This window comes from Carcharodon carcharias, chromosome 15 (assembly GCF_017639515.1).
Source record: "Carcharodon carcharias isolate sCarCar2 chromosome 15, sCarCar2.pri, whole genome shotgun sequence".
In the NCBI taxonomy this organism is placed as follows: Eukaryota; Metazoa; Chordata; class Chondrichthyes; order Lamniformes; family Lamnidae; genus Carcharodon; species Carcharodon carcharias.
In genome coordinates, this window is record NC_054481.1 from 11,850,381 (window position 1) to 11,873,264 (window position 22,884).

At 43.1% G+C, this 22,884-nt stretch overlaps 1 protein-coding gene across 3 annotated transcripts; it reads left to right on the plus strand.

The window, feature by feature from the left end:
- Positions 1–398: 398 nt before the first annotated feature.
- smim22 (small integral membrane protein 22) lies at positions 399–22,255 on the plus strand. 3 transcript variants are annotated; one of them, XM_041205881.1, is made up of 4 exons: positions 399–552; positions 15,744–15,949; positions 18,788–18,867; positions 20,893–22,255. In XM_041205881.1, exons 2-4 carry the CDS (start codon positions 15,820–15,822, stop codon positions 20,938–20,940), a joined length of 258 nt encoding a protein of 85 aa, XP_041061815.1. In that variant the 5' UTR covers positions 399–552; positions 15,744–15,819; the 3' UTR covers positions 20,941–22,255. The 3 variants fall into 3 exon arrangements, with proteins under 3 accessions (XP_041061815.1, XP_041061817.1, XP_041061816.1); XM_041205883.1 differs by having other exon boundaries at positions 410–552; positions 15,683–15,949; XM_041205882.1 differs by having other exon boundaries at positions 430–572.
- The last annotated feature ends 629 nt before the right edge of the window (positions 22,256–22,884 follow it).

The following is a 22,884-nucleotide window of genomic DNA, read 5'->3' on the forward strand; positions in this document are numbered from 1 at the left end:
ACATACTATTTCATGACAGTTCAATGTTAAACAAGTTGTTCCAAAAATGCCACCTTCCAGGACAGTATAAAGACCAAAAAGCTCCACACACTTCACTGAGCTTGTCCTTTTTTTTTAATTCTGAACTGCCAACAGTTTACAGGTGCTGAGCAAAAGATGGTAAAAGGAGTAATTGAAAGAACAAAGTCATGAAAGAAAGTATAACGTAAAAGCACAAATATGGGTCACAAAACAACTTTGTCACAGTGGCTTCTTTATATTAATCAGAAGCATTAAGGTTTGGATTGGAGGCCAGTCACAGAGGTATGTTATTGCAGGAGTTAGTGTGTGGCCTTTGGAAGCACTGAGGCCCCTCCTATTCTGCAGCTGTAATTAATGCAGTGAGTTATCCAACCCAACAACAAGGACCAGGATATGTGACTTGATCAAGGTGCACTTCCCAGAGTGGGTGGGGCAAGGCAGAACTGCAAGGTGCCACAGGGACTCTCACAGGCCAAGCAAGAGAAAGACTGAAGGGGAACAGAGGGAGAAGGTGGATGATTTTAACTAAAGGTCAGTAAGGAATGAACAAGGTGAGATACTGTGTAGGATTTTTCTAAGTCATGCTCAGTGCAGTTTTAGACCTTTGGCTTAGGCTTCAGTTTGGTTTTCAACAGGTGTAAACAAGTGAAAATCTCTGCTGAAATTAAGAATCAGAAGTTATTTTCTTAACGCGATCCGGTGCAGACTCATTTCAGACTTTCACTTCATTGCATTTATGTTGCCAAGCTGAAAAATTCTGAAAGAGGAAATGAACTGGTCCCAATAATGCTGCAGGAATAAATTCAATATCATCTTTAAAACCTTTCTTTTTGTGGGTGTGGGTAACATAGTTGTAATATACCTGTTGAAACGTAGATGCTCAAATTACCTCAGGCTTTGTTTTGCATGTGAGGCCTATATTTTTTGGTAAACTACTTCCTGGTCCATCATGAATTTCCTAATCTCAGGTTTAGTATCTACTCCGACATCACAATGATATTTTTATTAAAGGCAATGCTGGTGATTAAATAACACAGCGGACAGGCTACTCAGAGCGGGTAAGTCGGAAAATCAACCCCAACAGAGCGGCTGGCCTCCACAAACTAAAGATTAGTCTCCTGGAAACTGCTGTAAGACCACCTCCCCCCAGCCAGAGGAAAGATTATCCCTGCATCCAGTCCGTCCAGTCCTGTCAGAATTTTATACAGTTCAATGAGATCCCCTCTCGTTCTTCTAAACTCCAGTGAATACCGGCCTAATCGGCCCAATCTCTCCTCATAGGGGTCTAAAGGGGAAAGTCGACAACTAAAGTATCTCCAACGTTTGCTCTAATTCTAGCTCTCAAGAATCCGCAACAACAATGTCTGATGTATATAGCACCTTTAACAAAATGAAATATCCTAAAGTGGTTCAGGGGAGCATTATAAAACAAAATGTAACATTGAGCCACACCAGGAGATATGGGGTCAGAGATGGTCAAAGAGATGGGTTTTGAGATGGTCTTAAGGGAAGAAAGTGAGGTAGAGAGGTGTAAGGAGAGTATTCCAGACCTTGGAGTCTGGGAAACCGAAGACACAGCCACCAATGGCAGAGCGATTAAAATTGGGAATGCTCAAGAGGCCAGAAATAGAGAAGCATTAGATATCCTGGAGGGTTGTGGTGCTGGAGGAGGTTACAGAGCTGGGGAAAGGCAGGATGACGGAGGGATTTGAAAAAAAAGGATGAGAATTTTAAAATCAAAATGTTGCCAGTGTAGGTCAGACAGCACAGTGATGATAGGGAGCAGGGACTTGGTGGGAGTTAAACCACAGCAACCGAGTTTTGATTACCTCAAGTTTACGGAGGGTAGAATTGGGGGAGACCAGCCAGAAGTGCATTGGCATAGTCGAGCCCAGATGTAACAAGGCATGAACGAGGGTTTCAGCAGCAACAGATGAGCTGAGACAGGGACGGAATCGAGAGGTGTTTATCGAGGTGGAAATAGGTGGTCTTGGTGATGGTATTAATATGAGGTACACAACTGAATTATCACTTGGGTTGGTTGAATCATATCCCTTAATTAACACTTGCTTTGACAAAACAGCTTATTCTCGGAGACAGTAAGACAAGGGCTGCTAACTTCGGTTTGGAAACCATTTTGACTAAACTCTTGAATATATAAACAGTTATGATAAGGCCACTTTGTTACAATTACTGGTTGAAATATAAGCAGTGAAGTCCAGTGCTGTGAATTCCTTTCATTGCTGATAAATTTCCAGTAAATAGTCTCTACTTAGCTGCATGATTCACACTAGTTTCAAAGTTCCAGTAAACATTCACAGGGAAACAATGCAAAATGACCTGGTCTCGGGGCGGGGGCGGTGGATTGTGTTAAGGGGGCCAGAGTAATTATATTGCACTGAGCCCAGGTTGAATATAGGAGAGGTCTACATGGACACGAAGAGGGGAACTGGGGAAAGGGAGAAATTTATCTTCAGGATTGTCAGGTGTTGGGGAGGAAGGTCTTGTAGCAGAATGGTTCACACCCCAACCTCAGAACCAGAAGCTTTGGGTTCGAGTCCCACTCCGAGGCTTGATGGCCACAGATGGTGCATCCATAACACAGCCAAACGGGTTGATTATCAACCTGAAAATCCTATGGTAGGCGATAAGAGTGGGAGAGATTCGGGTCAGCCATACTTGATGTGGAGTGATGCCCTTCAAGTTGCAGTCTCTAGCTTCAGGCTAGTGACTGCTCTAGGAAACAACAAGCTGTGGAAAGCAGATGTAAGCATGCATTTTGTCTGGCTACCCAGAAGGAAAAAGCCGTTCGGACCAGCACTCTTATTTCCCAGTTTTTTTTTACTGGTGTTCCATTTTAAGGTATACGAGACCAGTTCAGACCAGTATTCTTTTTTTTTGCTCAGTTTGACTTTTTTTCCTCCTGGGTGGTGATCTCTAGAAGCAGGCTGTCTAAAAAAGACATTGGAGGTTGACAGCACGAGTATGTGGCATTTAACTCGATATAAAAGAACCTTATTAAACTGTCTCTGTAGAAAAACGCTATCACTTTGTTGGCTTTTAAATTTGCTAAATTTATTTCCGATGCGAGGTTTTGCTTGAATGTAACTCTGCGGTCCATCATCCCACTCTTAGGAATTGGGAAACTAGCACGTTTCCAGCAGTAACTCAACCATGGCACTGAATACATGCCCATCACAGGAAGGGGGTCAGGTGATTGTTTTGCACTGTCCTTGTCTCTTTCCACACTGAGCTAGAAAACTAGTTTAAAGAAAAGAAAGGCTTGCATCTGTTTGGCTCTTTTCACAACCGCAGATGTTTCGAGAGCAATGAATACGTTGCCTGCTGAACCAGTGTAAACAGGAAAACAGCTGCACTGAAGGGTTCACTCGCTCGCAGCTGCCGGTGTCAGCCTTCACACACACACACACACACACACACACACAACAATCTCGAGCTGAATATCACGTAGAGTGATGCGCACGCTGGGAAAGTTTTCCACTGTCTGTCTCCCTTTTCATACCAAGCTAGAAAACTAGTTTAAAGTAAAGAAAGACTTGCATTTATTTAGCTCTGTTCACAACAGCAGATGTCTCAAAGAGTTTTACAGCTGTTTGAAGTACTTTTTGAAGCGTGGCCAATGTTGTAATGTAGCAAACACAGCAAGATCCCACAAGCAGCAATGCGTTGATGACCAGATCATTTTTTTTTTTTTAAAGATGTTGATTGAGGGATAAATATTGGCCAGGACACTGGGGATAACGCCCCAGCTCTTGTACAAAATAGTGCCGTGGGATCTTTACTTCCACCCAAACAGGCTGAGGGGCCTCGGCAAGGCCAAGAAGAGGGGGGGGGGGGGTGCACACGGTGCTAATCACCAGGCCCGTGCCTTCAGGGGGTCTGGTAAGGGCGAGGTGGGGGGGGGTGGGTGGGGGGGTACATGATGCTAATCACTGGGGCCTATGCCTTTGAAGTGGGGGGGTATTTCTAGGAGAGGGGGTGCACGCGGTGCCTTCAGGAGGCCCAGGGTCTGGCAGCACCGCACCCCCCCCAACCCCATCTCAAGTGGTCACCTCAATGCTCATGAACAAGTGCGGGGTGGGCACTTTTCTCCGGGACAAAGTTCCAGTGCTTGAGATGCACTTGTCCTGGAGCCAGAGCCCAAGTCAGTGCGGCCAAGTGTTTTGACAGCCGGGGTGCATTCTGGGTGATGTAGTCAGACTCCACCCTTGGCCGCTCTCTCTCCCTCTCCCACTGGGGCCAGCCGCCTAATGGACTCCATGAGCTATTTTAAGAGCACGTGCTCCCACCCCACCAAATGGGCAACTGAAACACCTGAGCTTGGCGGAGTGAAGCGATGGGTAAAGTCTCGTGAGTTTTGAAGTCTTTTATTTTCCTCCTCAGCACTTTGCTCTGAGTTATTACAATAGTTTAGTCTTGTACACCTTAAAAGACCTTCATCAGATCCTTATATTTCTTAAGTACCAGCTTTCTGTATAATTTATCAACTCACTTTCTCTGTTTCACTGCTAAAGTTAAATACCACTGTGATATACATCTAATGCTCTTAGCAACTATATTTCCAGTTCAATTCTCTAATTCCTTTCTGAATGACATTTTTCATTTGAACTGGCTGCACACTACTTCAAAACAATAAAACCAAAATCAAAAATAAATTCAGTTCTGCTGAAGAGTCACGAGGACTCGAAACGTCAACTCTTTTCTTCTCCGCCGATGCTGCCGGACCTGCTGAGTTTTTCCAGGTAATTCTGTTTTTGTTTTGGATTTCCAGCATCCGCAGTTTTTTGTTTTTATCAAAAATAAATTGCCTCTCGATGTGGTGCATGGCCCTGGGCCGAGCCCTTCCTGACCTGATCCCCTGCTGCTCGATGGTGTGGTGTGAGAGTGAGTGAGTGAAAGTGAGAGCTCTGAGACTGGGAGTGAACTAGCCGCATATGCACACACTCTCTTTCCTCCTCTGCTCCTCCTCCCTTCCCAGAAAAGCATCCATGCACCAGGTCGGGAGAGGAGGAAAAGCCAGGCTGAAAGGCAACCCGCTCCCGACCCCAACTTTCGTATAAATTCCACCAAGGCCAGCTCAGAGGCTAATGCATGGTTGGTGCTAGGTATAAACCCAACTGCTTAGCTCTGCCCTGTTCCCCTCCCCCTTCCCTGGTGACCAGGACTTGGGGTCTAGTCTCTCTCCTCTAGCTCCGCTTCTTAAGCAAAAAGGACAAAAAAAAAGATTTTGAGTTAGCTCTGCTGCTTTTTTATGTTTTTAATGGTCGTTTTCATTCATGACTCATTTTTAACAATTTTTTCCCAGCAAGGTTTCTTCATACTCTAACTCTTTTTTTCTAAATCCGTGTCTAATGTTGTGCCAAACCAAATCTCAGGCAGCTGCTGCTGGGTTTCTTGCTGAAGGGGAGTGACAGGAAGTCGGATTGCTTGTTGGGGCGGGGGGGGGTGGGGGCTGGAGAAAGGGGTTATTTCTGCTCCTATAGAAGCGGGAAATGCTGGGAATGCTCAGCACATCTGGCAGCATCTGTGCAGAGAGAAACAGAGGCTAATCACGCTTCGTCAGAACAAGTGCAGATCGTGGACCTGAAGCGTTGACTCTGTTCCTCTCTCCACAGAAGCTGCCTGGCCTGCTGAATATTTCCAGCATTTTCTGTTTATATTTCACATTTCCAGCATCTGCCATGCTTTGTTCTCCTATGATATGCTCCATGCTGGGTGTTTGGCAGTGAGGTTAGTTCCAGTTTAAAATGAGAAAATATTTATCACTCAATATAAAGTGTAATTTTCTTGTTGACAAAGCCCACTCATGTGGATAGAAAAAGCACATCACTGCAGGTAAACTTGTTGGTGCTGAGTTACTGGAAGGTTTTGCCATTTTTAAACTTGCAAGTGAAACCAGGAGTCATGCGCCAGTAGAATATGTCACTGTTAGTTCAAGATATTCTTATTTGTACATGGGATTGTTGTTTGCGGTGCTTGTGAGATTCAAGTCTTTTGGAGGTTGCTGTCTGGATGTTGCATTGGGCCAGGTTCAAAGAAGTGGAGCTAGTTGCATAACATGAATGACCAAGTTGTGTCTAATTGTCTGACAAAGCTGTGTTGTAACGTGTCTCATACTGAAACCTGAGCTTTCTCTGGGCTTTATCAATAAAGGAAGAGAGTGCAAAAGTCAAAATGTTTTGCTAAATCTATCTAAAACAAGTAAACCTCATTGTGACTATGGTTCCCAATTCTGGGCACCTGAAGGATGAGGGGGGGGCGGGTGTTGGTGGGTGGAGGATAAGGAGTCTTGAAATAGGAGAAGCACTAGGGCCGATGATTTCTCTCCCTGGCCCTAGGCCTTAGTTTAACGCCTCATCTAAAACACAGCACCTCCAACTGTGCAGCACCCCCCACCCCACCCCCTCAGTACTACAGTGGAATACCAGCCTTGATTTTTGTGCTCAAACCCTGGGGTGGGACTTGAACCTAGAACCTTGTGACTCCAAGGCAATTGTGCTGTTAACTGAGGCACTGCTGTTCAAAAGAGCTGGCAATGCCCCAAGCAAAGACCATAAACAGTCCTGAATATAAATATTACGACATATGAAGATAAGGAGTTATATTGAAAAAGCAGTGGGACATGGATTTGACATAATTTAAGTACCCATTTGGTAGTAAAGAACTTGAATATTGCTGGAAAAAGAGACATGCTATCAAAGCTTTTCATCTTGCACTCATCAAGATTGTTTTTTATAAGCTATCAGCATGCCTTTGTCACGCAGTATAAATTGTTGTTCTTCCATTACTGTTGGTAATTTCTTGCGAGCTCTCCTGATGAGTCAAGACGAAAAGTTTTGATAGCATGTCTCTTTTTTTTCCAGCATTAGCTTGAGTTGCAGGTTTCGATTATTTTTCCTACATTGAAGAAAACCTAAGAGCAGCTTTAGGCAGTGGTAGATTTAGAAATGAGGTGGATGGGGATGTTGAAGGTGTAAGATTTATTTCCTAGGCGAGCATTGGGTTTTCTTTCCACCATCTCCACTGCCACCAGAAGAAGTAACTGACGTTCTAGCTAGATGTTCTCAGATTCTGCAGATCCAACCCACGAACGTTTTACCTTTGACTTTTAATGGGCCACTTTACAAGCACAGAAGCAGAAACCCCTCAACTTTGGGCTGAAAAAAATTTACAATGCAGGTCTACGATAATCCTAACTGGCACTGCAATATATGCTAACAAAGAGGCTCACTGGTGCACCTGTACCTACTCTGGTTCCCCCATAGAAACCCAGAGCAAGATGGGAGGTTACTTAAATTGACATGTGCAGATTTAATGACTTCAAACATTTTTTTTATTTAAGGGGGTTAAAGGGGATTTAATATCATCCAAACAAAACTTCAGAAGTGTGACCTAACAAATGGTTTCACAAATATATGAACCTGCCTTTTCCTTTTCTTGTCAGATGTTGATCATTAGTCACTGTGCATTTCAAACATTATCTGTTTTATTGCATGTTATGTTTTGGGTCTTAAATTTATGTTAAAATGAAGGGGGGGGGGGGGGGCGTCACATGACCTGTCCTGAAGTCTGCCTTTTCAGCAAAGGTTTGATTGTTAGAATGCAAAAGGGGCCCAGATTGTTTTGCTGGGAAGAAGGTGCAAGGTATTTACTCTTAGCACACAAGTTGCTGCCATTGTCTCCAACAGTGGTTAAGTTAAATCTCCAAAGTCCCAGAAAAGAGTTGAGAATTTTGGGTTGTAAAAGGTTGTGCTTTAAACTATCCATTTACTTCCAAGATAAAAGAGAGTTGGAGTCTCAAAGGGTAGCTAATTAGCATTTCTACCTGGATACAAGGCCCATGTGATTCAAATTGCCATGGAGATGGGCTTCGAGAGACGAAGTGTTTCTAAGGTATCCCAGATAAGGTTAGTCTGCCGGATTAGGGAGAGGGAGAGCAGCTATTGGCAGCAAGATGCTGTGTGAGTGGGATCATGAGCTCAGATTGGAAACACCAAATTCGTGAGGAGCTAAAACAAGACTGGAAGATTTGCCTAGCTTTAGCTAGAGGGATAAGTCTCCAGGAAAAATCACACCATAAAACACAGTTCTGGAGCTAAACATTTCCAGGCTGGGAAAAGAAAAGATTGGAAGCAAATCTTGAGGAGCTACGAATCATTTTGGACTGATTCTGGGAGAATTGAATGTCTACTTAAAGGACAGTATAACGTACACCTGATAGTGGGGTTTTTGGTTGTGTTAAACGTTCTGTTCTTTAGTTTAAAGTATAAATTGCCTACAAAAATAATGTTTTGTCAATAGTGCTTTTAGTCACTTTGTTACAGTAAACATCTTAAAATGTGAAATCTCATCATGTCATCCATTCAGCTATTAGCTAGAAGTACAGATTTCTTTGTTAAGTTACTAATCTCTACGGGGATCGTAACAGTTTCTATAACTGTGAAGCAAGAAGCTAGAAATTACTGATAATGATAATAGAGAACAATCAATCCATCAGGTTATAACAATCAAGAAAAACTGAACAAGCTGAGGGATGACCTGATAGAGGTCTTTAAAATAATGGAGGGGTTTGATAGGCTAGATGTACAGAAGATGTTTCTACTTGAACCAAAAAACTAGGGGCCATTAATCAAAGATAGTCACTAATAAATCTAACCTTTCCTTCCCAGAAAGTGGTTAGAAAGTGGAATTTGCTACTACATGGAGTAGTTTAGGTGAATGGTATTGATGCATTTAAGAGGCAACCAGTTGGGAACCCGAGGTAGAAAGGAACAGAAAGCTATGCTGATAGGGTGTGAGAATGTTTGTGCAGAGGTTAAACTCTGACGCAAACTATTTGGACTTGAATGGTCTGTTTCTGTGCAGTAAAACTCTAATAATAAGTGCATGCCATTCTTTCCAATATTTTAAATGAGTTAACACTTCCATTAAAATAAATTCATCGAGCTGGTTGGTTCTGCCAAACTCCAGCTGACTGATTATTGGTATTGTAGGTTGAATCGCTGGCATGCCAAACACTGAAGCTTTTGCACGAAGGCCTTTTATTTCATCAACTGGACAAGTACATCTGAGTCCACACTGGTCTAAACCAAGAGAAAGAATGGTCTGAATTTTCAGCCCTCCTGCCAAAACGTGGCAGTTGGACCCTGAATACAGTGGCCAACATCGCACCGCCCTGGTGCTGATATCCTCTATGGCTGCAGCAATCTTCCCCAGGGCTTTGAGACCTGAGTCAAGCTGAGGGCCCACTTCAAATTATGATGTTTCCAGGCTGAACTGATTTGGTGCAAGAGGAGGCTCCCCGTGAATTTGGCCTTCCCAATCCGAGCACATGCTCCCACCCGCATCCCTGAGTGGGGAACCACAACATCTGGCTGCCTATAGCTGCTCTCCCCCTCCCAGATCCGGCAGACTAACCTTGTCTGAGAGTTTTTCAGGGATATCTTAGAAAGATTTCCCCTCTCGAAGCCCATCTCCATGGCAACGTTAAATGCTTGGGCCTTGTACCTGGGTAGAGAAAGAAGCCATGTGATTCTCACCTCTGACCTGACCTGCAGTGAGGTTAAGAGGATGGGGTATGTGGGATAACTTGCTGCTGTGTCCTGATTTCCCCCACCCTGCCAGTGCTGCCGTTGTCTTCATCCATTCTCCTACCCCAAGACAACAGCAAGTAGTGAATGCTCCAATAAGGCCAGGCATGATTTACTTGGTGTAAAGAGCCAAGAAGCAAAAGAAACTTGAGGTTTTGAACAGGTCCTCTGCCAGCCTGAGAACATTGAATTTCAGCCAATTGCAACTCAATTAGCCAACAGGGATGCAGTGAGAGGTAAAGTGTCTAATGCCATTGAAAGTGTGTTAGAATCCTGGGGTCACTGAATCAGTCTCCAACTCAATACTCCCCCCCCAACGTTTCACACAAGTCAGCAGCTATGACACCGCAGTTGACAGATGCTGTTACTCCTTTTGGGAGTATATCAAATCTTGTGCATTAATAGATTTAATGTTTTGACAAATCGCAACTGTGACAATAATCTGATCCAAGCTACTTTTTGTTTGAAAATTCCCCTAGACAGATCTTGCAAGTAGTTTTGTTCAAGGTGGTGATTGGACAGAGTTCAGCACCGCCTTCTGTAACAACAGTCAGAGGAATTTGTGTGGCTGTATATGGGAACACTTGGCTTCACCTGATCTGCATTTATAAGAGTGAATCTTGACCAGGCTGTTAATTGAGTACATTTTGATGGAACTCTTTTTAGTTGGAACTTTGCCACATACCATGGGCATTTTTCCCCAGCTTTTCATATCAAGCCCCATCCCGTGGGTTATTACTAATAAACGCTTCAAGAATGGAGACAGTGCCTTTAAACTGAGGAGTGGGGTGGACTGATGGAAATCCACCTGAGATTGTTGGACTGACCTATCGGTGCTGTAGGAATTTTTTGAGGGTAGCTGTGGGCTTGGCTGGAGAAAGCTATCAAACACTTGCAGGCTGGATGTTCCCTGTGGGCCTCTGAACCCCACTGTCGGGTTGAAACGTGGGTGAGATATCACACTGTGTGGGGAAGTGTCACTCAATGTCATTTTCCCCAAGACTAATGGGTCAGCATGCTGTCCAATTACAGACAGAGGGCAGGTTCACAAAGCTGTAGGGCCAATCAGAGACCTTCCAGCTCGAAAGCAGCAGGATTCCATGGCGAGTAGGTGAGGGATGGGTGGTTATAAATGGAGGGGCGAGTAAGTAAGGGACGGGTGGTTATAAATGGAGGGGTAGGTAGGTGAGGGACGGGTGGTTATAAATGGAGGGGCGAGTAGGTGAGGGACGGGTGGTTATAAATGGAGGGGCGAGTAGGTGAGGGACGGGTGGTTATAAATGGAGGCACCCTCTCTCCAATGGCTTTCAATCTTAAATTACCACTGCAGGGGTAGGGGAAGCCCTCGATCTACAGGACAGCCTGTGGCTGCTGTTGTACCCAGGCAGACAGGGAGGGGCTCCAGACCTGCCTGGAGTGCTGGCCCTCAGATTGCTGCTGGGAGACCAACAGGCAACTAACTGAGTTTGTGGCCTGTGGAAAGCAGGGGGCTAACTGGAAAATCCCAATCGACCTCCTACAATTGGCCTCGAGTGGCTTTTAACGAGACTAATTGGCCACCTTCTGTGTGCAGGCAAGTAGCCCTGTGCATCTCTCCCCATCTCCACCACTTCCCCCTCCCATCCTGCCTCCAGGAAAATGGCCTATGGGTGAGATGAAACCAGCGAACTGGCACGCTCGCCTGTGGTGCTATACTTACCTATCCCTATCCCTGTTCCCAGCCATGGTGGGAACTCAAAGTCCAGCCTTGGAAGTTTTTAGTGCTACCACAGTAGTTAAACTCAGACACCAGAGGAGGCCAGTCAGTCCAGCTACCTCTAAAACTACAAGTGCTGGAAATCTGAAGCATAGCAAGTCAGTCAGCATCTGTAAAGGGCAGGTTAACATTTCAGATGTAAGCTGGGAGTATTAACTGAATTATTGACCTATCCCTCTCCAGACGCTGACTGACCTGCTGTGCGCTCCTCGTGTTTTTTTTTGTACCGGTGCCAGCTCCCTCACCAGAATTATCCGGTTTAGTCCTCTCTCCCTATATTTCTTCTTTATCTAATTCCTGTAAGTCCTGATTGACTTTAGTACTAAGTAGGTTTCACCTTGTGGAGGTCTTGTGGTGCAGTGGGTCGTGTCCCTGAGACAGAAGGTCTGGGTTCAAGTCCCACAATGGCTGAGGAAGGTGTGTTTATAATGTAACCAAACAGGTTAATTAATGACTTGTAAAGCACCCCCCCGCCCCCGCAACCCCCAACCACCACCCCCCAACATATGCCAATGGTGAGAGCCTCTGGGTCAGTGTTGTTTGTTACAGAGTCGTACCCCTCAAGCTATAGCCTCTAGTGACCTGTCCCAGGAAAAACTAGCCATGGAAATAAATGTGTGTTAGTTCATCTACCTCATGTCACTCAGCATAGGAGAGAACAAGGAAGGTATCACTTTGCAGTGTGGGAGTGCTAGAAGCATAGAACATGTTTGTGGACTTGGTATTTAACGGAACTGACCAAAATAAAAAAGCTGTGTTAAATGTCCACGCAGGTCTTTTTGAATAACTGGAAAGATTTGAAGACTGTTTCCTCCTGTTACAAAGCCTGATTGATTCCTTTAAGCATGTGGCAATTTCTTACCTTCCCTCAACAAGTGTAAACAGCACAGGGGTTTTGCCAGAAGTAACGTTCTGATTTCCGACACAAAACCAACAGCCTCCTAATTATAAAAGCAAAATACTGCAGGTGCTGAAGAAGGGTGATATTGGGCTCAGCGTTAACCCTGCTTTTCTCTCTCTCTCTCTCTCTCTCTCACACGCTGCCAGGCTGTCTGAGATTTTCCAGAGCTTTATGTTTTTACTTCAGACTTACTAATTATCATAGGCTGGACCTGTGTTGGGTGCAATGCTTGGGAGAACACTAGTAGCACTGGGACGCTAGTGCAAGATAAAGCCCCAGGACACCGAGTAAGGTGCAGGCCTTAACATAGCCAAAACAAAAATACCTGGAAAAACTCAGCAGGTCTGACAGCATCTGCGGAGAGGAACACTGTTAACGTTTCGAGTCCGTATGACTCTTCAACAGGGCTAAGGAAAAATAGAAAAGAGGTGAAATATAAGCTGGTTTAAGGGGGGGGTGGGACAGGTAGAGCTGGATAGAGGGCCAGTGATTGGTGGAGATTGCCAAAAGATGTCAAAGAGGTGTTGACCCTCTCTGGTTACCAAGACATTTACAGCACAGAATCAGACCATTCAGCCCAATTGGTCTATGCTGGTGTTTATGCTCCACACAAGCTTCTTCCCACCATAATTCATCTAATCCCATCGGAATAACCTTTTATTCCTCTCCACCCCCGCCCCCCCCCCACCCCCACCCCCGACCCCATGCATCTAGCTTCCCCTTAAATGCATCTTTCTCCTCAGCTACTTGTGGAAGTAAGTTCAAAATTCTCTGGGCAGAGACGTTTCTCCTGAATTCCTGACTGGATTTATTGGTCACCATCTTGTATTTGTGACCGGTTTTGGGCTTCGCCAGAGGTGAAAATATCTTTTCTAGATCTATCCTTTTAAACCCTTTCCTAACATTAAAACCTTCCACCAGGTCATCGCTCAGTTTTCTTCTGGAAAGAAGGATCAAGAACCGGAGAACACTCATTTAAGGCGGTTGCAAAAGAACCAACAGTGACATGAGGGAAAACTTTTTTTTTACATAGTCTTTGATTAGGATCTGGATGGAGAGGGTAGCAGAAGCAGATTCAAACATGGTTTTTGGAAGAGAATTGGATAAGTGCCTGAAGAGAGGGAATTGCAGGACTACTGGGAAAGGGCAGGGGGGAGAGGGACTAGTTGAGCTGGTCTTGTAGAAAGCTGACATGGAGACGAGGGGCCGAATGGACTTCTGTGCCCTTACCATTCTAGGATAACTGTTAAAGACATGGCCAAGAATGTTACCTCTTCGACCTGTGGGAAATAAATGAACCAAAGTGTTGAAATTGCTGATTAACAGACTGACTAACTGACAATGCTGTTCCTCCGATTTGGAAAGACAGTTTCATTGTCTCAAGTGCTGGACCCGACATTTGCTCTGTTGTGTAATCCGGTGAGTTATGAAGTCGTTAGCAAAGAGTTACTCTACAAGTTACACAAAATGTGGGCATCATTTACTTGGGTAAGTTTCATTAGAAAAAAAACTTATGGTGTAAAAACATGGCAAAGTGTGGGCAGATAGATATATCAGCTGTCACACATGATCAGACCTCCAGAAATGTGCCAAGCCAGAGTTGGTAATTCCATATTTGCCAGAGGCAATTTTTTTTTTTCATTTATGTAGGTAGAATCAGATATCGCCACTGGAGTATCAGCAAAATTAAACTAGAAAATCTGGAAGGGAGCTTATAGGAGATATTCACACTACAGCCGTATGACAATTTTCACTTTTTTATTTCAAAAATGTACTTGATTCATAAAATATGTAATGGCGTAATTCAAATAGTACAATACAGATCATTCAGATACAGTATATGGTACTCGTGAACCTTATTCCACTTACAGTGCAGATTACATTCATATTACAATACATTCAAGATATTCCTTATACATTCACCCCATAGGTTTGTTTTAAACATAGATCCCAGTACCCTCGATACACTCTGGCCTTTCCCAATTGAGCATTTGCAGTGGATACACCCAATTTTGATACTGCAGGTATAGTATAAAGACAGCCTGAATCGGGGGTGGGAGTTGAATCTGACACTGTTCAATCCATCAAAACGAGTGAAAAATTCTCGACCCTTCCTCCAATGGAAAGTTTGTTCCTACCTATTCTGTCCAGATCCCTCATGATTTTGAACACCTTTTAGAAAATCTCCTCTCGGCTTCTATCCTCTAAAGAAAACAACCCCAGTGTTGGGACTTGTGAGTCCCAGTTGCACGCTTGTTGTAAGTGGTGGCTGAGTTGGTTCTATAGATAGAGCTGATCAGCAGACACTTCTTAGGTGGAACACGTTCTGTTTATTTACAAAGGTATTCAGCAGCTACGCTTGTGTGCTTTCAACTCAAACTCTATCTCCATACTACTGACCAGTAACTACAGACCACTGACCACAGAGGTAGCCCATGCTGCTCCTCTAGTGATTACGCAAGGTCATGTGATCTTCGCTTATACCATCCTTAAAGGTACACTACACATTAGATAAAAGCATAATTACCACACCCAGCTTCTCCAACCTGTTTACCTATTTGAAGTCCCCCATCCCTGGAACCATTCTTGTAAATCTTTCCTGCACCCTCATCTTCATATCCTTCCTATAGTACGGTGTCCAGAATTAGATGCAATACTCCAGTTGAGGTCAACCAGTGCTTTGTAAAGGTTCATCAAAACTTGTTTGCTTTTGTATCCCATGTTTCTATTTATAAAGTACAGGGATTGGTTGAGAAAGTGACCAATCAATTTTTTCACTGTTGTGGGGTGTTGGTTGCAGTTTGGTAAATCTGAAGGAGTCTTCGTAGTCATAAGTAGATTAACTGTAAATCTTTATTGACTCTTAGAGCTATTTACAAATATACAGTAAAAGGTCCAGGCTAGGAGTTGGCTCCATGCTTGCTGGTACACTCGGCTCTGTCCAACACTAGACTGACACCCATGTGCTTTCTTACATCACTGTGTGGACAGTGCTGTACTCAGTCCCACATTAACTTCATATGTGCCAGACCCTTATACTACAGTTACTACATGGAAACGAGCTGAGCGATTCTATATGGGACTACCTGACAGATTTAATGATTCGACTGCAGTTAAGTAAATGTGCCAAGTAAATATGTATATTACACGTGTGAGAGAATATTGAATGCCATTGATATTCACTTCCTGCCGTTATATCTGCATATCTTGTACTTACCTTAACTTTCAGTTGTTTAAAAAGGATATTTTAGTAAATTCACTGAATCTTTCTCAGTAAAACTTTGCTGCGGATTTTTCCTGCACTGTATGCATTTTAATGACACTGAAGCATTCCAGGAAGGTCATTTCATTGAGGAAGCAAAGTGACATTATATGTAATTATATCCTTTACAGGTTCTTTTTGCCTGGCACGTGACACATTTGGAAATGATGAATTTGGTTCCGTGTTTTGCAGTTTGTGTTATTTGTTGACTGACGTGGAGAACAGGCCTGTCCGTTTTGAGTGGTTTCAATAAAGCCGGTGTTGAAGGATGGCCGACCAGGAGTTGGGGAGTCAGATTGAAGCACAATTTAATGATGTTGTGAGGAGATTACAGAGCAAGCATCTATTTCAGTCTAACTGGGACATCGCCACTTTTGCCATTTTCTTTATTTTCATTGGTAAGACACCAAAGGGTAACAAAGCTTCTTCACTTCAAACACGTTATGTCACTCGATTAAAAGAATAGGTTGTGATTGATAAAGTACTCACGGGTACAGGAGGCCATTCAGCCCCTCAAGCCTATTCTATCATTCAATTAGATCATGGTTGACCTGTATATTAACTCCTTTAAGATACTTTTTTTTTTGGCTATTGGCTTATACTGTGGACAACGATGGCACTCTTTTAAGAACTGCCTATTAACTTAGAACTAAATTGAAGTTCTGTTGAAGGGTCATGAGGACTCGAAACGTCAACTCTTTTCTTCTCCGCCGATGCTGCCGGACCTGCTGAGTTTTTCCAGGTGATTCTGTTTTTGAACTAAATTGAAGTGCTGGATCTCTGGAAGGTTTAAATACTGCACTTCCTGTGTATTATCAATGCATTGAGGAACTACAGTCATTGCTCTTCTAATACTCACCCTTGCACATGGTGCTGATATTTGTACTTTTTGACCATTATCCACTTAGTGGAGAGAGACTTTACTGCTGTTCTCACCCTGGTGGATCCAAGAGGTGAAATCGCTGTTTGACGATACGAAAGATGTGTCCATTGTTGATTGTCTGGCCCCCCTCATTGTACTTCTCCTGACCTCTTGTAATGATGGTATAATGAGGGCATATCCCTCATTTTCACCCAACTGCCAATCCTAGACTCACCCTGGCCATTCAACTAAAACAGGCGCTGTCGGGCCTGGCTGAGTGAGTAGATAAAGGGAGATGCCAGAGAAATGTGTCACTTATTGCAGGGATGGTTATCTTTTCGAATGGGGCTATGTTCAGGCTAAGGGTGCGTATGCCCATTTCGGTGCAGTCAAAGATGCCCCGCGCTCTTGGGCGTCCTGCCTCATGGTGCCCGCTCTTGCCGCTGATTTGCTATCCACAGGAAACAGGGCGGACATAGCAAGCAGCACGTTAAGCGCCTGGCATTGCCTCAATGAAGCCTGCTGGATAAAAGTTCAATGCAGCTATAACCTTGGCAGCCGGTGCCTAAGCAGGTCCCTGTGCTGAGGCTGGTGCCAGGTCTGGCTGCTGAAATACGTAGAGTTTATTACTGACGTCCTTTGGGGAATCCCAGTTGGCACAAGCCACCCTCCTTCAGACAAGAAAAAGTAAGAGGTTCTGTGTCAGTAAGGGTAGGTCTGAACACAGTGCCTAAAATGCGATCTACCCACTGACCTGTCCCCACTGCATCACCACCTGCGTTGGAAAATACATTGTGGCCGGAAGCTAATGAAATTTCAACAGGTATAATTAATCAGCAGTGTGAAGCCCGGGGTCGCATCTACTTTCTCTCCACCGCCCCCCCCACCCCCCACACACCCCCCACACACCCCCCCTCCCCCAGCCCAGGTCAGTTTCCTGTCTGAAACTGACAACTGGTTAGCAGATAGGAAGGGAAGGTCAGAATGAAGGAAGAGTCCCTGGCCCTCTGGTAAGGCAATGGGTTAGTCAACCCAAGGTAGTGGATGCCTAAACTTTCCTTCTGGGGCATTGAGGAGCACTCCTGCAAAATGTTATATGGTGGCACACTAACGGGATGCTGCTGTCAAGCCAGAACGACACTCTGCCTACCACACAAATGAGTAATGTGGTATATGAATTTCAGTGCCGGTGTGATGTCAGGTAAGTCGGCCATAAGTCCCGACAGCTGGCAGATTGTATCAAACAGCACCTCCCTTCAGTTGTTCACAATAAGCAGAGTATTGACCATACTCAACTAACTCCACTTGTAAAACTCAAAATATAATGTCTAGCAATAGATGTGATTTTGCAATCGGACAGCACATTCTGAACAATCCTGAGTGTGCTGAGAATTACACTAATTTAAGATTATCAGTTGGGATCGTAATGTGGCTCATTTATGTTTGCTAGAAGCTACATATATTCATGGGCAGGGACCTGTCCTCTGCAGGCAAAAGGAACATGTCTAGGCCTTTTTTGAATAAGCAAATGCATGGGGGAATAACAGCTCCCTAGTGCATTCACTATGGCAACTAATCAACCAATCAGTATTAATGATGACACTCCCTCTTTAATTTGCAGTTAGCCCAAATGTACCGATACAACCTTTTGAAGTTTTGTGACTGTGTGTAACAGAACTGCTGCAGCTACCAAGATCCAAGTCTTCCTGTCTTCAGGTCATTGGAGACAAGACATATTATGGAAGATGTGGGTCAGGACACCGCGGAAGTGGGAACTGCCCAGGAAGTTAAAATTTCTGATGGGCTGATTCCCTGCTGCACAGGACTGTCTGCAAATATCTTCAGTTCTGAGCTCAGGGTGGAGACTTGGGCTGGATACTTGGGACTTACCTGGATACCCATCCTAAAACCATTAGACAGATTAAAACCTAGTCTTACAGCTGGGTAACTCCACAACTGACTGCACCCACAACCCCTCCCCCCACCACAATCACATCCCCAATTACCCGACTAGCCCCTTGATTTGATCCCACTGAATCCCCTCCCCATTCACATGCTCACTCACCTATTCACTATCCCAAATTCAATTATTAAAAGACTAACTTTAAAAACTTAAGTGAATGTGGCACCTACTGTCATACTCCTACCTCTCCTTCCCCCAACTCTCTTCTGCTCACTGGACTTGCCCTGAAGACACTGCACTGCCTACTTATCCTTCAGCCACTGACTGGAAGATCTAGACCCAAGCCTTTTAACAATTTGAGGCAGTATAAAACGAGGGAGTGCCATCAACCTACCATGTCCGCTCTTCCTAGGACCATATGCAATTTGCACTGTCATGAATTTGCCTTAATCTACTTGCTTTCCTTAATAGGTGCCGTGTTGGCTCTGACTCTCTTGGTCCTAATTCGCTGCTGTTGGGGCTGTTGCTTTTCTTCCTCACCAAGCAAGAAGGTGTGTGTATTTTTAACCTACCAGTTAACAACTTCCTCTTGAAATGCTCCCTAACAATAATTTGTCAGTTTGCAGATTTCCATTGAGTGTGGGTAGGTGATTTTTTTTTTTAAAGAAGTAACAGAACTCCTGACACACAGTCATGGTTATTGTAACATAAAATCATCATTAAAATGCAAACATCTTCAACCTCCCATTCACAGTGACACAGGAACATATAATTTGCTGTCAACTCTGCAGTGACAAGGAGAACAGAATTACCTGGAAAAACTCAGCAGGTCTGGCAGCATCGGTGGAGAAGAAAAAAGTTGACTTTCGAGTCCTCATGACCCTTCAACAGAACTGAGTAAAATTAGGAGAGGGGTGAAAAAGAAGTTGGTTAAGGTGGGGATGGGGGGGTGGTTGTAGGAACAAGCAAGCAGTGATAGGAGCAGATAATCAAAAGATGTCACAGACAAAAGAACAAAGAGGTGTTGAAGGTGGTGATATTATCTAAACGAATGTGCTAATTAAGAATGGATGGCAGGACACACAAGGTACAGCTTTAGTGGGGGTGGGGTGGAATAAGACCAACAGGGCATAAAAGGTATAGATTTTAAAAATAATGGAAATAGGTGGGAAAAGAAAAATCTATATAAATTATTGGAAAAAACAAAAGGGAGGGGGAAGAAACGGAAAGGGGCTGGGGATGGTGGAGGGAGTTCAAGATCTAAAGTTGTTGAATTGACAAGTGACAAGGAGACACCATTTGAAGCTGTGTTTTCTCCAGTTCAACCGTTATCTTCAGCCCCTATTATTTAAAGTGACTTTGCCAGAAATCGGGGGGAACCTATCAACTTCTTCAGAAGTAGTCTATGATGCAGGGGACTTCTGAACAGAAATATTCCACTTTACATCCTCCTTTTCTGGAAATATCGAGCAGGACCCTAAAATTCCACCTCTGATGATTGTCTCCTCCATTAATTCCAACCCCAAATACCTGAATTACCGTTTAATCATTGATTGACAACTGCCCAACCTAAAATACCAATTTCAAATTAATGCTTGTCGCGAACCGATCCCTTATTATGGATCCCCCATCTCGGTTTCTCTCTCCACAGATGCTGCCAGACCAGCTGAGTTTTTCCAGCACTTTCTGATTTTATTTCCTACCCCAGCACTCAGTTCATTCTATCAATGGCTTGTTGTAAATGCCATTCAGCATATCAGCAAAGCTGAAGCCAAACTTCGGTTTTATTCATAATTTGAAATTCCATTAGACTACAACCTCAAAAGCAAGCGATGGTATTTTTTTGTTCCACAAACATGCATAATAGTTTGATTTTTGTATAGATGTCTTGTTCTGTTTGTTTTTTTCACGTGTGCCAGGAGCTGATCTCGCTATAATTAGTTTCTGCAAAATTGCCCACTCATATTAAACCATGCCAAAGCTATGTAGTTTTCAGTTGTGGATGCTAATAATGACATGGGGTAGGGTGGAGTGGTAATGTTACTGGATAGAGGCCCAGACTACTGCACAGAGCATGGGTTCAAATCCCACCACAGTGGCTGGTGGAATTTAAATTATGTTAATAAATCTGCAATATAAAGCTAGACCATAACGCTATTGATTGTCCTTAAAAAAAAAACCCACCTGGTTCATTAATGTCTTACAGGGAAGCAAATCTGCCATCCTTACCCGGTCTGGCCTACATGAGAGTCCAGACCCACAGCAATGTGGTTGGCTCTTAACTGCCCTCTGAAATGGCATGGCAAACCGTTCAATTCAAGAGTGATTAGGGATGGGAAACAGATGCTGGCCTTGCCAGCGATGCCCACATGCCAAAAAGAAAATATTAGTGCCAGCATTATTCCGTGGCTACAAAAATTGCAATAAATAACAGAATATTGCAACTTCCAAGGAGAATCATTTAACTGAAAGAGCTAGAGATTTAAATATCTTAAGTAGCATAACCAAAACAAGAATAAAATAATTTTAAATAGTCCAAGGTGATCAGTCTGATGCTCAGTTATTTTCTTTTCTAGCATGGAAAGCACAAGGTGGGAGTTGACAACTTGGCACTGGAACCTTAGAACCTGGATCGGACTTCCAGCCAGGGGCCAGATCAATAAGCAATATTCTTCACTGCGCACATGCGTTTATCGAGTCCTGTGCAAATTTTCCACATCAGTTATTTTGACAGGCACCTTTTCTGAATCATATCCAAATGTGAAATCTATTATCTTTACCAGCCTCCCATCAATTTGGTATTAATGGCTTAACACAACTTTTTATTTGCTGTTTGTACTTATTGCATATTTAATCATTAAAAGTAAAAATGGCTGATAGTATTTTTTTTAAAGAATTCTGCTTTGTAAAGTAAAAATCAGTTTGAGTACAATGGAGCTTTTCAATTGTGACTTGAAGCAGTACTGTGTTTTGACTTGTTCCACAGCAGTCAAACTAATTTACTATTCTTTACTGCTAGTTTATTGTCTAGAAAAAGACCATATGGTACAGAGTTATAGCATATGTGCAACTTTGGAACTCTCGTGTGGCACTGAACTTTGCGTATTGTGTTCATAAAGTGCAGATAAGTTTAAGGTAGGTTGGTGCTTCAAGATTCTGTCAGGTGCTGCTTGCATACAATTCACTGGTGCAGAGAAATCACAACAGAATCACGGTGTAGGTCACCAATATTGATACTCAAAACTTTTAAACAGCTTATTGTGTGTGCAAATAACGTCACTCTATCATCCATTGATCTCATGTCACGGTTCAGTTATACCAATGAAACTTTCATCTATTTTGCAGGCATGAACTTAACTGAGGTGTAAGATTATAACTAATTAGCTGCTTTCAATTTAGCCAAGTACTAACTCTCAAAGTGCATTGTATGATTTTTGATCATGCTTTATAGCAGAGATACTGACTAACACAAGTTACAGCTGTACTAAACTAACAAACTTGTTGCTATGAGCTACAGCATCTCCCCTTTCTCTGGCAATTCTAGTCATGAAAAAACTCTGACAAGAGCCACGTGTTTGTGGTGCAGTTAATGGAGAATAACGCATTTGAGAATTGATGCACTATCAAGCAGGTGACCTGTTCCTATATCTTCACCAGTACCTTAACAACCAGCTCGGGCTAATGAAAGATGATCCGAAAAATGATGTACTTTTTAAGGGAAGCAGCTACCCAACCTTAGTTGTATGTTAACCAAGATTCAAAATTTAATAGTGCTGGGCTGGAGGTGTACAGTATGTTGATACTCAAGCTGTATCAGGTGTAATGGGATTTATTTCTGAATATTTGTTTTAATTGTGCTAAATTATTTTGCTGAAATTCTAATTAGTGTATTCTTTTCATTCCCAGTAGGATTGTACTAAAATAAACTGATGTATCACAGTGCTGTTTGAGTGGTTTGTTCAAACTAACGAGTTCACATCTCCAGCGTAACATGTCCATTATAGGCAAGTTATTTTGTCAGAATAAATTTATGTTTAAGCCAAACAGAAATAACATTTTGATGGAACCATTTTTTACAGCTGATTTCATAAATTCATCCAAAGCTGCAAACTTTACAGTAAAACTGATTTCTTTTTAGAATAAATGATTGGTGGCTTAACAATGCAACAAGCTTTCTTAATTTAAAATGTCACTGCAAAATGTAAATTTAGCATGCTGGCAAATCAGACCTCAGTGATCACTAATACACAATGTAGATGTTTTACATGGCTTCCTAGAATACTCTTACAGTACCCTTTCTTGGTCACTGCAGAATAATACAAACCTACAACCTCACCTAATGTCACAGAAACAAATCCACAATTAAACTGAATCTGTTCAGGGTCTGTTACATGGCACATCTGCAATAAGAATATTCCTGGCACGAGAGTATTCCTAGCACATTTTAAGATTTTAAACAAATAGATTTATAATTCCTAATTTTCAATTCTGTTTCTTAATTCTTAAGCTTGCGGATAGCTAGGAGGAAATGATAATTTGCAATTAGGGAGTATAATTAGATTATTATA

Excerpts from the sequence above, each read along its gene's own strand:
- smim22 (XM_041205881.1), top strand. The coding sequence starts at position 15,820 with ATGGCCGACCAGGAGTTGGGGAGTCAGATTGAAGCACAATTTAATGAT. Across the intron at positions 15,950-18,787 it reads CATTTTCTTTATTTTCATTG|GTGCCGTGTTGGCTCTGACT; the intron begins GTAAGACACCAA and ends TTTCCTTAATAG. Across the intron at positions 18,868-20,892 it reads CTTCCTCACCAAGCAAGAAG|CATGGAAAGCACAAGGTGGG; the intron begins GTGTGTGTATTT and ends TTTCTTTTCTAG.